The sequence below is a fragment of the Fukomys damarensis genome, unplaced genomic scaffold (assembly GCF_012274545.1).
Source record: "Fukomys damarensis isolate Sample0158 unplaced genomic scaffold, DMR_v1.0_HiC HiC_scaffold_3, whole genome shotgun sequence".
NCBI classification, from domain to species: Eukaryota; Metazoa; Chordata; class Mammalia; order Rodentia; family Bathyergidae; genus Fukomys; species Fukomys damarensis.
In genome coordinates, this window is record NW_022900915.1 from 21,929,920 (window position 1) to 21,946,715 (window position 16,796).

General features: G+C 37.7%; 1 protein-coding gene across 2 annotated transcripts in view; it reads left to right on the top strand.

The window, feature by feature from the left end:
• The window catches only part of Pja2 (praja ring finger ubiquitin ligase 2), a 61,875-nt gene extending 55,011 nt beyond the window's left edge, over window positions 1-6,864 (top strand). For both annotated transcript variants that reach the window (XM_010632226.2, XM_010632227.3), the window contains exons 8-10: window positions 1,575-1,689; window positions 2,200-2,321; window positions 5,594-6,864. In XM_010632226.2, the coding sequence (XP_010630528.1) occupies window positions 1,575-1,689; window positions 2,200-2,321; window positions 5,594-5,719 (363 nt within the window). In that variant the 3' untranslated portion in view covers window positions 5,720-6,864. The remainder of the gene's footprint in view (window positions 1-1,574; window positions 1,690-2,199; window positions 2,322-5,593) is intronic.
• Window positions 6,865-16,796: the final 9,932 nt, after the last annotated feature.

Here is a 16,796-nt window from a genome sequence, read left to right on the forward strand (position 1 = left end):
GAAATGAGAAGTAAATTTGGAGCAGTTGGCAGTAATTCAGTTTGTATACAGTGCTTCTTTCCCTGTGGTCCCCCTGTAAGTCCAGAGTAAAATTTGATGTTCAATATTTTTGTGTGTATGAACAGGGTGAACCTTTTTGTTTTTTCTCTAGTTCTTACTTTGCTTTGGGATTGACTGTACCCTCTAGTTAGTTCTATATAGTATCTATGGATGTGTCTATGCTAGTTAGGCATATATGATTGTGTTTGCCATACACAAGAATACAATGTTAGCTGTCAGGCACACTTCTACATAGGAAGATCATGTTGTAGCATGTGATAGAATTTCCTTTTCAAGATTGAATATACTCCATTGTGTGTATATGCCACATTTTGTTTTTTCATTCATCCATCAATGGAAAATTGGATCACTCCCACGTATTGGCTCTTGTAAATAATGCTGCAATGAACATAGATGTACAAATATCTATTCCAGCCTATGCTTTCAGTTATTTTGAGCATAAACTCAAAAGTGGGATTGATAAATTATGTGATCACTCTATTTTTCATTTTTGAGGAATGGCCATACTCTTTTTCTATAATGGCTATACCATTTTGCATTCCCACCAGGAGGGGGGTCCCCGTTTTGATAATCATTTCAATAACAAAGCATTAAACTAGATTAAAGTTAAGATCTTTTCATCACTCTGTGCTATTAGTGATGCTGTGATTGGAATAAAATACAAGGAATTATTAATCTGTATAATAATTATTTGAATATGGTGGTTGTTCAGAAGGAAGATACCAGTGTGGTCTGCAACTGCTGACATAGGCTTCCTGGAAGACACAGGGCTTTCCCAGTCCCTGAGGAGCTGATAGTATCTATAGGATGGGCAGAAAGTACAGTAAGAACATATGGTTGTACAGGGGGCAGGCAAAAAAGATTAAAGTCCTACCTGCTGTTCCTTTTCAGTTAAAACCTGAAAGAATGAGGATTCTTCATATGAGGTGGTCATATGAGGTAGTGAGGCATGAGGTAGTGCTTTTCCCATCCTTCCTAGAACAATCATCTTATACACACATTTGAGCTGCACAGCCCAGGTAACTTAGTGATCTTTTAAGCTGGAAAGGTTGGTGTGCTGACTCTGCCAGTAGTAGATAAAACCATGCAGAAGTGCATTAGTGGTTTCCATACTTGAAAATGTAGTAACCTCACTGTATTTTATCTTTCATAAAGTGATGTTTATTATTCACATTCTTCCTATTACTGATCCCGCATAGAAACTCCTAAGTTGGATGATAAAACCAGTCCTCTGAAAATATGATTGTAATGGTCAAGTAGATGATTGCTGAGGCAAGATAGATTTTTACTTGGGAGAAGTAGGGCTTTGTATATGTGCATGTGTATTTAGTGTTTGGTTTATTGGTAATAGTGGTTTCTTTTGGAAGAAGGCTAAGGAGACAAAAGACTAATACAGAGAAAACCAATACGAAGAGAATATGATAAATTTAATTCTGTAAGATACCTTAAAAATGGTTTTCCACTGCTAATTTAAAAAAACTTTCTGACAAAGAACTGTAACATTTCTTTTTCAGACTGCACTGGCCCATTTAGAGTCCCTTGCAGTGGATGTTGAGGTGGCCAATCCACCAGCCAGTAAGGAGAGCATCGATGGCCTTCCCGAGACCCTTGTTCTTGAAGATCACACTGGTAAGTGCAAAGCTGAATGACGTGTACATGTAAGTTTTCAGCACACCTAGAACAGTGGTGGCAAACCCTGTGGCATGCGTGCTGTTTGTTAGCATTGAAAGCACTAAAAGTTTTGCCATCACTGAAAGAAGATGAAGTAGTTGACTCTTGAAACTTTACTCAGGCAGCCTGTAGAAACCAGATACTGACAAACTTTCACTCAGTAGGGTAATTTTTTTTTATTATTATTCATTAAGTTTATTGGTACACTTTAGATCTATAATATGGTGACATTCATCATTGGGAATTAGTAGAAGAATATTTTTAATGTATTGAAAAGTCAACTTTTCTAACAAAACCAATCAGTGTTCATTAAATTCCAAATTGTCATGTATTAAACATACGCATGTTTGTCAATTAAAATGTGTTTTTTTGTCTTTTCATAGCTGTATTGATTTTACTGTATTGATTTTTAATTTTTTTTAATTCAAGTTAGGTAATTGATAGATCTAAATTATTGGTTATTTTCAGCTATTGGTCAGGAGCAGTGCTGTCCAATCTGTTGCAGTGAGTATATTAAGGATGATATAGCAACAGAGTTACCCTGTCACCATTTCTTTCACAAACCTTGTGTCTCAATTTGGCTACAAAAGGTAAGTTTTAGGTTTACTTTATCTTACAAGTTAATGATAACAGTAATGTCTTTTAAGACTATTATATTTAGCTACAATTCTGTAGTACTTCAGAATTTTTTTAAAAAATTTATTGGTGCATTTAAGGTATACAATATGACATTCATCATTGGAAATTTGTACCTTTACATAATCCATCTTGGTTCTTATTTATTCCTGTTACCCTGCCCTCCCTTCAACACCTCCACCCCTCCCTTTCTACAAAGACTTTCTTTCCTTTTTTTTTCTTTTTCTCATGTTAATTCCATTCCCTTCTTTCTTTCCCCTTACTCCTCGCACATCCCCTTCCCCTTTGCACCTTTTCTTCCCATTTCATGTTATCTATTATAGTCCTTATTTACACTGTCAGTTTATTTACACATATGCATCCTATTTATTTCAGTTGAGTATCACCTCAGTATTCATTTAGCCATCAATGTCTCTAATTTCTCATTCTTTATGGCTGAGTGCTACTCCATTTTATTTAAAAAAAAAACAAAACAAAAAACATTTTCTTTATCCTGTCTCCCGTTAATGGGCAGTTGTGCTGCTTCCAAGTTGTAGCTATCACGAATTGTGCTACTATGAACAGGGGTACACATATATCATAGTGGTACAATTCTTTGAATTCTTTAGGGAAGACACCCAGCAGGGGGATAGCTGGGTCAGATGGGACCTCCAATCCTAGTTCTTTGAGGTACCTTCATACTGATTTCCACAGTGGTTGCACCAGTCTACATTCCCACTAGCAGTGGAGCAAGTTTCCTCTGTAGTACTTCAGAATTAAAGACTGGTTGCCTTTAATGTTACAGATCCGGATGATATGGAACTATTTTACTTTACAGTACCAACATTTCATAAAGCCAATGGAAACCACAGTAATTACTGTACTTCTTATTGCAGCCTTGAAATTTGTTTTTAAAAATATCTCAAGCAAGATATTTATGACACTACTCAGATTGTACTATAGCCATATAAATAGGTATTCAGCTAGTGTGGGCTGGTGCTTATGAGAATTTGTATGAAAGAAACTTAATTGCCTATCTACAGCCACCTATTCTGGTTTTGTTATAATGTCCTTACATATGTACCCAACAATTTAAGCATATTTGAATTATTTACGAAATGAAAGTTTTACTGAAATCTTCTCCATAATCTGTATTTTTGCATGAAAAATATTTACCAACTAGTAGAAATTCCCAAATCACCTACTTTAATGTTACAGTTCTCTCTCTTAATAGCTGTTGTTTTCCTTTTCTCTATTTTTTCTCCCCTCTCCTTTCCTTCTCCTGTTTTCTTTTCCTTTTCTTCTGTTTTCTTTTACTGCCGCTTCATCTTCTGAAAACTCTATTTAAAATCTCTGAAGTCCAATGCAGAAGTGTTCACTATTCCTATATGAAATCAAATTCGTTATTCAGTTGTTGCTTTTAGCTCCTCTTATGTCATTGTGCATAATTTGTGTTGTAGCTTTATTTTTACAAAGCATTATTTGCATATTTTTCCATTTGCTACAATCTTGTTATCTCAAATCCCCTTCCCTACTACCTCCACCTGCTCAATAACCAGTATTCCCATCTGATAATATATACATCCACAGTTTTTCCAGTTTTTCATTTGATTTCCCATTTCATCCTCACAATAGCTTGAGGAAAGACTAGTATCCTTATTCCCACTTTTTAGCAGTTGTTACCCATCCAAGGTTACATGGCTCTTATCTGTTTGACTCTAAAATGTTGTTGTTAGGGCCTAGTCTGTATGGTAAATGCACAGTAAATGTTTACTGACCTAAATTCTTAAATTGTTAACATTATACCTGTTGTACAATCTTGAATTATACTTGACTTTGCTCTAACTCCAGGTAACAATATGTTCAGTCTGTGTCCCATGAGGAAACAGCTTAGGGTGAAACCTTTCCTGGTTTCCTCCAGGAAGAAAGTTATCAAGATACAGTTCTTTATTAAAGCTCAGTATCATGACGTCTTCAGCCTGCCTTCTGTCAGGAAAATCTCTTTGGGGAAAAGAACAGATTTGAAAGGGAATGATCTGCTTGGCTGAAATTTTGGCCAGAGTTTCTTAAAATGTAAAATCTTACATGTAACCCTCCCTGAAATAGCTGGTAAATTATTTAATAAACAGCAGGAGCCCTTAATTTAAAGATTGGTAAAGCTCTGTTATCTTCCATTGGTTCTAAAATGGGCTCCCAGTGTACTTGCTTCCCCTTCATCACCTTCCATGCCAATTCTGTGGTTAATTAGGTTGATTTGTGTTTTCATGCATAAAAAGGTACCTACGAGTAACTCCATCTCTTTCTGGAAAGATACTACATGGCTTAGAAAGAAAGATCTGAAGCCCATCTGCTTTGACATATCTATGCTACACTAAAGTGAGGCTTTAATATAATATATGCTAAGAAAGTTCCTGGAGGAAATAAACTTGGTGACATAATGGATGTTGTTTCTCTAATATGTGCATAATAGATACACTTCAGTCCAGTTCATTGTTTGGCCAACAACTCAGACCTCTGTGAGGATATATGATACGTTTTTTTTGCCCACCTTCTAACACAGCACAAGTGCCAAGCATAAAGAGTTTTAATTAAAATTCACCAAAGGAAAGGTGAATTACCTTTCTTTGTGTGTGTGTGCGTGTGCATGTGCGTGTGTGTGTGAGAGAGAGAGATTCTAGGGATCTAACTATAAAGAGTTTTAATTAAAATTCACCAAAGGAAAGGTGAATTACCTTTCTTTGTGTGTGTGTGCATGTGCATATGCGTGCGTGTGTGTGAGAGAGAGAGATTCTAGGGATCTAATTTAACTCAGGGCCTGGTACATAGTAGTCAAACACTGAACTACACTTCACCTCTTCAGTGAACTATGTTAAAATTAGAAACATGATGAATAGGAAGAAAAGGGAAGGTAGGAGGGGGTGAAGGGAGACCTGTCATGTAAAGGTACAAGATCCCAATGATGAATGTAACTGTACTGTATACCTAAAATGTACCAATAAACTCAATGAGAAAAAAAAATACGATGAAGAAAAACTAGAAAAATAATCATGAGATGTTTACTGTCAAAGAAATTATAGAGTAAATAATGTTAAAATTTTGTCTTTGTATGTTGTATAGGTTAGACATTTATTTAGTTCTTAAAATAGTTGATTTGTTATTTTGACAATGATACTATCTTTCCTCTATCGAGATACGTGCATGGCAGTTAATGTGTGTCTGGTGGCTATTAATGTGTCTCTTCTCTCAGTCGGGAACGTGCCCCGTGTGCCGCCGTCATTTCCCACCTGCAGTTATTGAAGCATCTGCAGCTGCTTCCTCTGAGCCTGATCCGGATGCCCCACCTTCAAATGACAGCACTGCAGAAGCCCCCTAAACCTTGAATGGAAATGAGATCAGTCTATCAGAGTAAATCTTCAAATTTCTTCTAAATCTGATGTGCAAAGAATTATATATAAATATATTTAAAGTGCTATATATAGTCTATGCCATAGTTTAGAAAGAAAATACTAACTTTCTAAACTGAATTTAGGTTTGCAGAAAGTACTAAACATTTCCAAGCTGAATGTTAAAGCAGTGCATCATTTTCTTTAGTTGAATATGTTGATACTAATTGTAGAGTCAAGCTTATCAGTTAATTCTCTCCAAAAGAGATAGTCATCTATGTGGCACGTGTTACTGGTTTTGTCTAAAGAACTGCCACTAAGAGATTATAGTTAAGCTCTCGTGTTCACATCAGATGTGAAGACTGTGATCACAACAGTACTAATATTTGGTTTCACTTGAAATAAACTGTAAAACATGGTTTTCATGGGCCCTTTGTTTTTTGCTATACCCAAATCTCTTGGTTCATAATACTGAGAAGTTCTTTAGAAATGTTTCTACTTTTCCATGTTTGTTTACCATTGGGACTTTTCAGTGCCAAAGACTAAAATTTTGGCCAGAACATCACAAGATTTAAAATCCTAGAATGCTCCCTGAAATAGATTGTAAATTATTTAATAAACAGTTGGTGTGCTTACTGTAAAGATTAGTAAAGCATATAAAGAATTGGTGTGCTCAGTTCTTAGTACAATGAGATGAATTAGGTGGCCTTATGAAACAGGTTGATCTTCCCCAACCTGTTTGTACTTCGTTAAAATTATACTTGAAGGTCCAGAACACTCCTGGCATATTTGCTTAATAAGTATTGGATGTAGTTAGTTTCAAGTGATTTGGTTTGGGAGTATTTTGAGGAGGTCTGAAATTTTGCACAGGGTCATCTTGAATTATCTAACCCCAAACCATAATTGCACAGCTTCTTTTAGGTGATCACACACAGTAGGCAAGTTTGTACAAGTGTGGGCAGAACAGCTCACTTCAGATGTGATATGATAATCAACACTAGAAAACAATGGCTTTTAGAAAATCACGTTTGAGCAAGTAAAGTAGTAAAGCACATAGTGAGTGTACATCCATCCAAGTGGTCCATCAACAAATTTAGTTTGAGGTGTGTTTCTGTGGCTTTCCAAATGCAGAATTTCATTTTATTTGTGTAGTTTTTCTGAGTATTTATATTTTGTCTCTTTTCTCCATTCTTAAAAATAAATGAATTTTCACTGTTGACACATTTGAGGCTTAAATATAAGGAACATAACATTTGCATTCTAATTTTTGCATATATTGTAAATGTGTCTGGTATTTACAGCAAAATACTGTGTATCCTTTTATGGGTAAAACAAAAGTGAACATTGCATGCATGTAATGTGGTAATTTGTAATTTAGGGGTTCTTTGGGGCTTCTGTGACTTGGGAAATGCTTACATTCAGGCCTTAATGTTGCATTAGCTAGCATGTTTTCCTTGGGATGTACATAGTCACTGTTGTATAAACTAATCTTTGCCTGTTTTCTACTATGTGATCTTTCCATACCATATTTCATTGATGATCAGTTAGTGTCAAGGAGTCAAATCAGATTAAAATTAATTCTCATGTGTATATTGTGGAAATACGTGGCTAGTGTGATTTTTTTTTTTTTCCTTTCAAGTAGCGTTGATCAGTTGTGACACTTACTGGTTAAACTTACATTGCTACAGATGTCTTTGTAATAAGCCACGCATTATATTTAGACAGTATTAAGGGACCTTGGTTTTCTTTTCCTAGACAGCAGCTATCCCAAAGAATGTACTTGGGGGTTTTTTTGTTTTGTTTTGTTTTGTTTTTTGTTTTAGTTTTTTTGCCTGTTAAGATTTAACAGTTATCTGCCAGTTGTTAAGAGGTTTTTGGTCCAAGCTCAACCAGCAAGTGAGCTAAATTTAAGATAGCTGTTGTACTTTTTGCTTTCAATCCGTTAACTGTCCTATATTGTTGATTCCCTACTATCTACAAACAGCTGCCATGAAGAAAATTTGAGGGCCAGGGATTTGGCTCAGTAGTTTTGCCACGTGCCTCACAAGTGCAAGGGCCTGAGTTCAATCCCCAGTACTAAAAAAATTTTAAAAAGTAAAAAATAGTTGGTTTAAAATTTTAAAAAGAAAAAAAAATTGAAGTTTTAGGCTTTTGTGGTAACAAACCAGTATAAGCTGAGGCTGACAAGTTCAGACCCCAAATTATTATTTGACCTTACCTTGGATTCTTTTGGAAAAAAAAGTTAAATATGAAGGTAAATTAGAAATAAGTATAAATATGAATAAAGTATCATTTATCTTATTTCTCTATGTTGTGACTTGACTTAATTTTATTTTTGAACATTTTCTTTTTTTCTTGTAATATGAACACTGATATTTAAAGTTAGATTCATGTGTTTTCTTTTGTGTTTAATTGTTTATCTCTAAGCTAACTAACTCTTGTGATCTGGACTTATATATAAGCTGTTAAATATATATGAACTGTTAAAGTGGAATACAAGTTTTTTGAAAGCCCAGGTCTAAATGTAATGATTGGTTTATTGTTCTATAATGCCAGCCCATAATTTTAAGTGTAAATCATAAACAATAAACAAGATATACTCGGTGGTCATTTCTAATATTTAATTGTGTAATCGTATCACTTCTGTCACATAACCCTGAATGATTCAGAGTTAATAGCAAAGAACAAAGACACATGACTTTTTAGGTCTTGAACTCTAATCTAAGAAGGCCCTCCAGAGACCCCCACAGAAGTAGTGGTGGACTTCTGCTGTTGGAGGGGCTCTGCAGTAGTAGGTGGCCTTCCTCTCTGGCATTATTAACAATCCTGTAGATTTCAGTAGAACTTGGTTCCCATGTTGTTTCAGAACTGCAGAAATGCAACTGTCCAGGAGAGACTTTCCTCACTTCATTGGCTTTCTCCAAATAAAGCGACGGGCTGTTACCAGATCTACGTGTTTAGAAAAATTCCTTGTGACTTATAAATGGTTCAAAGTCTTCAGTCACTTCAGAAGGGTCAGTTGGTGATACAAGAGTATGTTCACGGGCTTGGGATTTAACTCAGTGGTCCCACCACCTGCCTCATAAGCCCAAGGAGGACCCGGGTCCCGAGTTTGATCCCCAGTACAAAAAAAAAGAGTACATTCACCTTAAATTGAACAAAAACTAATCATTTTGTTTAGAACTTTTGGAATGTTTAAAATTCTACTTCCCCCTAATAAGAAAAAAATGTACTAGAGAAAGTCTCAGAGCTAAAAGTAGCAGTATTACTGTTTGCTGTAGCACCAAAATCATTTTATAATGACATAATTTTTATCCAGCCATTGCTGGATGAAGCCTGTCTTAGTTACTTTCTCATCGCTGGGGCACAACACTTGACACGCACAACTTGAATGAGGAAAGATTTATTTTGACTCAGTTTGTAGAGGTTGCAGTTCATAGTAGGCTGGCTCCAAGGTAGAATGGCATGGCAGTTAGGAAGCAGAGAATGATCCAGATTGGTAGAGGGAGATAGAGCCTTCCAGGCCTCACCCTTTGTGCCCCACTTTCTCTGACCAGGCTTTACCTCCAAATCGCATTTAGCTATAAACTTGTCAGTGGACTAATGCACTAATCAGTCTACTGCTGAGTGTCACACACCTATGATCCGGTCACCTGCCAAAGCCCCACGTCTCACTTCACGAGGCTTGTGGGGGGCGGGGAGTGCGTCTAGATAGAAACCATAACCGAGCCACATGGTAACCCTACAAGGGATTGTTTTCATTGTTAAGAGCATGTCAACTTTCTCTGTAACACATTTGAAGTGACAAAAGAGTTGTCTTTTCTGGGTGGCCACCTCTTTGCATCCTCTTAGGGTTTAAACTTGATACAAGATACCTATTCCAGACCAACCTGGGATTGGCTTTTCAACTCCCCTTAAAATAATGTTGCTCAGAACTAAAGGTGATTTTCCTATAGTCTGACAAGAACAGGGTTCAAAGGTAATATTGCCAACTTGAAAATGATTCTCCTATAGCTGTTGTGGTTTGTATGTTGTATTATTAACATCATTTTTAGGCAGGTATATCACATAGTTATTTCTTGCAGAAGTACTTCACTGCGTTGTTGGTTAGTCATTGTCCACCCCTAAAGTTACTTAAGTAATTTCTTAATCTAACTGAGGATAATATTCATCCTTACCAAACTTAATTTGTGAAGGTCCTTAGTATAGGAGTATAATTATAATCTGCTGGTATATTGAGATAAAGGAAATGAAGTTAGCTGGAAAGGATCCACTCTTAGTGAAACTATCCTACCACCCTTTTTAACTGCTCACCATGCCATCTATTTAATAATCTGTCCTAGAATTTGGTAAGTGAACAATGTCGAGCTCATTTTAAAATTTTTTGGAATCTACCTTTTCCTCTCTCAAAAACTATTTGAAAGAATATGACCTTGACAAGTCATAATTGCTCGTTTCTATTTTTATTATATTTATCTAGATAATGGGTTTGGATTATTCATTGAAACAAGCACTGCCTTTTTGGAGTCTGATACACATTTCAGATATAAATGCATCTTAATTGCCTCAGGGTTAATTTTTGACAGGGAAACTTTATTAAAATAATCAAAATAAAGTTTAATTTTCTTATTAATTTTGCTAAAAAACTATAGACCTTGCTAGCAACTGTCTTAGTCACTTTCTTCATTTACTGGGACACAATATCCAGCATCCACAACTTAAAGGAGAGGTTTATTTTGACTCCGTTTCAGAAGTCTTAGTCCTGGGATGTTTGGCCAGCTCCCAGGCAGAAATGGTATGGTGGGAGAGCCTGCTGTGGAGGAAAGCTTTTCATGTCACAGTGGCCAGGACACAGAGACAAGCCAGAGAGGGATCCAGATCATACCCGAAGTGACATGACTCTTCCAACCAGTCCCTACCTCCTGATGGCACATTGTGCTGTGAATGCGTCAGTATTAGCCCATTGATAAGTCTAGGGTTCCGCGATCCAGTCACCTTCCAAAAGCCCTGCCTCGTGAATATTTGGGGAAACGTTCTAGAGCTAAGCCATAATACAAATTAATAATGATAGGAATGTGGCAGTTTGTTCCATCTTAGATTCTTAGTTTATAATTGGTATAGTTTGGATAGTGAAAAGTGATTGGCTGAATGTCTTTGTCTCAGCCACTCATTGTCAGAAATTCTGCTTGCCACTATGATTTCTTTTCCTTTTACTGTATTTTATAAGATTATTTTTTAAAATACACTTTTACATAATAGTTCTTATATATGATGTACTTACTAGGTATTAGACTTAGTGTAAGACACTCTTTGCTAGTCTTCATGATAAATCTGCAGGATTAGTTTTATTATCCCAACTTTATTAAAAAAAAAATCCTAGAGATGACCAAGGATCCCTGGTTCTTAAGACAATGGGGCTTCTTTCCACTTCATGCCACCTTCCTGGATAGATGTAGCCTATGTGGTCAGTGTTGTTATGGGAAAAATTGGGTTCTGTTCAAAATTTGGAGAATTATTTTGTTTTTCCTTCTCATATTACAGTGTGGTCTCCATATTCATGTATTCATGGGTTCTGAATTTGTAGGGTCACCAAAAGCAGAAGAGAAATAGTCTTTAAAAAATACATCTGTATATAATATAGTAACATCTTTGAAAAGACTAGTTAATTTTAAATTATTTTATTAAAATTTTATCTGTACTGAACACATGAAGGCTTCTTTTTTCTATTTATCATTCCCAAAACAATAGTTATGAGCATTTACATTATATGGAGTATGGTATTATAAGTAATCGAGAGATGATTTAAAGCAGTGTATATGAAAATGTGTAGGTTATATGAAAATACTCTCATTTTAATCAAAATACTTGAACATCTGGAGATTTAGAGATCTGCAGGGATCCTGGAACCAGTCATACCAAAGGATAATTTTTATCTGTGTTATAGAGAAGCATATTTTCTAATGTGGTTCTGGTTAGTGAAATTTCTTAGTCACTGGTTACACATAAGAACTTCTTACCTTTGCCTGATCATTTGCGATCTTTGAGTAACGTTTCATACTGTCTCTGGCCTGAGAGGTGTGTAGTCTCTTCAGCCAACAAGACCCAACTAATGCAAACATAGATAATATACCCTTGAATTTTTTCATCAGTAATAATATACATTTAACAGAGGTTTTCCTTTTGATTTCAGTCTTCAAATTCCATTCAATTTTTTTCCAGCTGTTTAATGAATATCCTATTTGTCTAGTCCCATTTTCTTAAATGGATACACATGTTATTGACAGTTGATGAAAGGGCTTTACTATGTCCCATCATACTGATGGCCTTTGGCTGCAATAAACAGTTCTTTTTACCTAACCCAGGGATCTCCCAACCCTAGTATTTCATTTCCTTGGTTTGGTGGTATTTCAGAAAGGCAGGAGCTTTTATAGTCTATTTATATTTAAAGCAAATAAAAATACGGATGTGGAGTTTGCAAAAAGCTCAGTTGAATGATGATGAGGCTATTCACAAGCTAACAGTTATAACCCACATCTACATGAGTAAACAGCTGCTGATAGAAGATGTTTCAAACATATTAAAATGATGTGCCCGTAAAAATACTGGGACATGCCCAACTGGCATCCTCTCTGACTCTGCTGAGAAATGCCTTTACCAAACCCAACAAATTAAATATTGTATAACCTGAGCTACTGTCCATTTAACAAATGTCTCCTAAGCCTCTATTCTGATAAAGCTGTGACTGATACAGAGAATCCCTGGTCTCCCACAGTGTCTAATGCAATGAGGAAACTATGACATGGTCCCATCCTTGTCCCCCACATGGCCCGATTTCATTCTGTAGGAGGGATTTCATCTTAGCCTAGAGAGTGCCTGACATACAGGGCCTGAGAAGCTCCTTCCTCTGTGGCTGTCCAAGCTAGAAACAGCCAAACGAGGGGAAAGAATAGCTGCCCTCCACTTTCTCCCACTCTGCATACCTCAAGGTGACTTGCTACTAGCAACTACTCTTAAGCCTAGAAAGATCTATTGCTATGTTGAATTACTGAAGATCTCTTAGGAGGCTGTATACCTATGGCGGTCTCTCAACTCAGGAATTTTCTAGAATTATTTTCTAGAGTTGGAACTGATGAGAATAGACGCAAAAGTTAAGTGTTTCACTTTAATCTCCTGTGCTGTCTTCTCACTACTTTTCCCATTCCCTTGACAAGACATTCACACATAAGCATCCACTGTGTTCTTTACCCATAAAATGGAACATAAAGTAGACTATTCCAAAGCATTGCTTTCCTGCTGGCACAGAATTTCTTTGAATATTGAAAAATGCTGTGAAAGTTTTGGTAAATATGCTGGCCAACCAGGCTCTAACATAATGAATCCTGCAAACTCTACTAAGGGTTTGATAAGAAAAGATTCCACTGTAAGGTTGTCAGCCTTGCTTTGTAGTGACTCACGCAGCTGAACGAGCCAACTGGAAGTACACTGGGTACCAGGGGAACTGTGCTCCACAGAAGCACAGTGGTCTTAGGACAGTTCCTGCCTGACTCAGCATCCCCATGATAATCAACGGTGCTAAATCTGAGCCTACCCAGCTCACTCAGAAGTGCAGTGCTTTGGGTCTGTCTGTCTCTACCTCTGGTTGCTGTACAATGCATTTTTCTTCATCCCCCCCAAAAAAAATCCTATAAAGCTGATCTTACCCATTTAAAAACAAAACTAGAAAGAGCAGAACGTAATACAGATGGAAAATCACAGTGCCTGCCACTGTTCTACTTGAATGAGACATCCCTTCTCATTGAGATCTCTAGATCAGAGGTAAAGTACTTTATTACTCACAACCCTGTGAGCAGCCAGAAATTAATAATCACATCAGTTTCTCTTGCCTCTGTCCCTCAGCAATGATACTGAAGTTGGTGCAGGTAGATGCTGCCCAGAAAGTAAATTTGTGTCACAGTTGAGAAAATTGGCGCTTAAGAAACCCCAATCTTGGCTGGGGATTTAGCTCAGTGGTACCGCCGCCTGCTGCGCAAGTGCAAATCAGTTCAACCCCCACTATCAAAATAAATCCAGTCTTAAAAAGGGGAGATAGGGAGAAGGGCCCCAAGCAAGTCATTATGTCAAGCAAGAAACAAATCTCCGACTTGGGAAGAGGAGAGCAAGGTCTTTCTTTATACACATTGCTTGCTACACGAACATCTTTGAAAACATGGTACAGAACAGTGCTGTCCGTGCTTCTTGCTCAGAAAACCTCAAGAAGTACAAATCTATGAAGAATTATTTCCCAAACATGAAACTCTTGTTTATGGAATGAGACGATAAAGGTCACGAAAGTATACTCCTCCCAGCCACAGCTGGTCAGATTGGTGTGGGCCAGACTCAAGGCCCACCCATTCTTTGGTTGACCATTGACCATATGCTAAAGATAAAGTAAGCTAATCAGGTTATCTGGCTATTTTAGGTTGGAAATGGGGAATTCTCAAGAGAAGATGGGGACCTGAAGCAAAGGGAATGTGCGAAAGTTGTAAGTAGTCTTGACATGCTAAGGTGATGAGGAATCAAAACTGCAAGCAACTAGAAACTCTGAGGAAAATATGCAAGAGTAGATTGAAGAAGAGACCATTTGTGGATAGACGGATCTGAGGCGTGTCACAGGAGAGACGCTAGAGTGAAGTCATTGCTCCTTTCCTCAGCCTCCTTTTTATTCCCATCTGCCATCCACACCAAACATGGTTGTCCTTATAATGACACATACTGCAGCACTGGAGAGGATGGGGCAGCCTCTGTTCTAGGTAAGCAAACTCTTTAGTTCTAAAGAACAGAGAAGGTACACACGCAGAAAAAGTAAGACAGGGGCAGTAAATAAGCCAGCATTTATTGAGTGCATACTATATGCCAGGAATTTGGGGGGGCAGTTGTATATGCATTAGCTAATCCTAGCACATTTTTTGATATAGACAAAAGGTACCAAAAGATAGTAACTGCCAAGGATCACTCCTTAGTAAGTGAATGAGGATTTCAGTCAGTACTCTTACATTGCCTACTGCATAGATAAATGAATTAACCCTCCAATAAGTATAAAAGAAGTAGATTTCAGCTGTGTCACTAATAGTTTTTGTAGACTAATCTACAATCCCAGTGACCCTGTAAACGTTTCAGTGGGAGGAAAGCACTAAACATTAACATCGAAAAGTACATCCGTGTTGGTAATTACCTGTTAAATATCCCAGAGAGGATAAAGATCATGTTGTTTCCAAGTCTACTATAGACTGAATTCTGCCTTCACCATTTTCTCCTGTCATTCCCTGTGGTATCCGCAGGGCCAGTGAACACTATCCATGCCTATAAATACACAAGAACAGAATTACAGTTAATAGAAGCCTGTTGTGTTTGTCAAGCTGTGACTGAATAGGGTGTGTGTTGAGTCCCAGCTGCATCTCGGGCTAAATCCACTCTATAGATCTTGTTCTGTCCTAATTGGTATCTGTCCCAGGCAGCCAATCCTTTGGTTGATGAATACCAGCGTCTCATCATCTCCAGTAACAGATCCTACTGGAAGATGAGAGAGCATTTCCAAAGCAAGTTGTCAGAAGGTGCTTGTCTCTTCCTCGACTGCTTTGTACATAGAATCAATGAAAAGTTAAGGACATGAATCACCATTATAGTACTTACGGAGGAGACAGTAGTTGTCCCCAAGTAAAAAAAATGGAATAGGACTTGGATTTGGGGCTTCTGACTGCGCTGCTTCAGTATCTGGTGAGTCAGCCAGCAGCTAAGTAAGGTTAAATGGGAAACAAACGCCTTTACCTACAAACCTGCTCTGTCCATAGGAACTTACCAGTAACAAAAAAGGGAAAATAATGAGTTAAATAAGCGGATCGAAACTTGTTAGTGAGTTCCTGTTTCTCTGCTTCTGTTTTGGGTCAGTTTTAAATTGGGCAGATTGGGGTAGGGAAACAAGGACATTTCCCAGAGCTTGCTGTGCAGCTGAAAGAAGTACAGGCTAGAATCTGAAGCTCTTTAAGGATGCCAACACTGATTAATAATCCCTATAGGAGCCTGTGATTGCTTCATGGTCCTGAAGTGGAAAGCCTGCTGCTTTTTTAAAAAAAGACAATGAAGGGAGCATTTTTGTCTTGTAAATTGAGTAACAGCGTTCTCTGATGACCTGTTAATGTCAGAGTTGATCTCTACAAAAGTGAAGATAAGCTTCATTACACCCAAGGAGAATATTTTCTCTTTTCCAATGGAAATACAAATTGAGGGGTTTTCTATCCAAGCTTTCCAGGGTCTGGATAAGAACAATATTTACACACTTCAGGTTATAAAGAAGGAGCTGAATTCAGTCTTGACAGTTACTCCAGAGGTAACAGGCACTATTAGTCTTTTCCTCTTTTTCCTTTTGCCCCCTCCTCTCCTCTTCCTTTACCCCCATCTCTCACTGACCAAATTGGCTTAATTTAAATCCCAGTACTACCATGTACCAACTGTGAAGTCTTGGAAAGCTTGCTTAACCTATACATGCTGCTGCCTCATCTGTAAAACAGATAGATAGTACGTATCTTGTAGGTTTATGGTGAGGATTTAGTTTATGTAGATGTGTAAGCTCTAGCACTGGTCGGTTTGAGTGGGAACATTTCTTCCCTATTTCTGCCCATATGGAGGGAATTTTACCGCTAGGACTTTCCAGGCTTCTCTCCATTACCTCTCCTACTGGGAAGTGGCCTAATCTAGTTAGCACTGGAGTGAATAAACTGATGGGCATGTCTCACTTCCTTCTTTTCCTCTCTTGGGGAGTGAGGAGTGACCTCTGCTTTACAGCATGGCCAGGCTCTAACTCCAAAGGTCACTATTCAGAAAAGCAACACCACCCTTAACCAACACCGCTAAGAGTCATATCAAAAGTCTGGCACTCATAGGTGGGACGGCAGGTGTCCTTTACCCTGTGCCACCCCTCTGTGGCACCTAGGAGCATCACCCCATTGAACAGGGGTTCTCTGGTATGTGTCCTACCTGTCTTCTCTGCTGACTCAGGAGGCTTCTGCCTCACTAAAGCCGCAGGACCTGTCT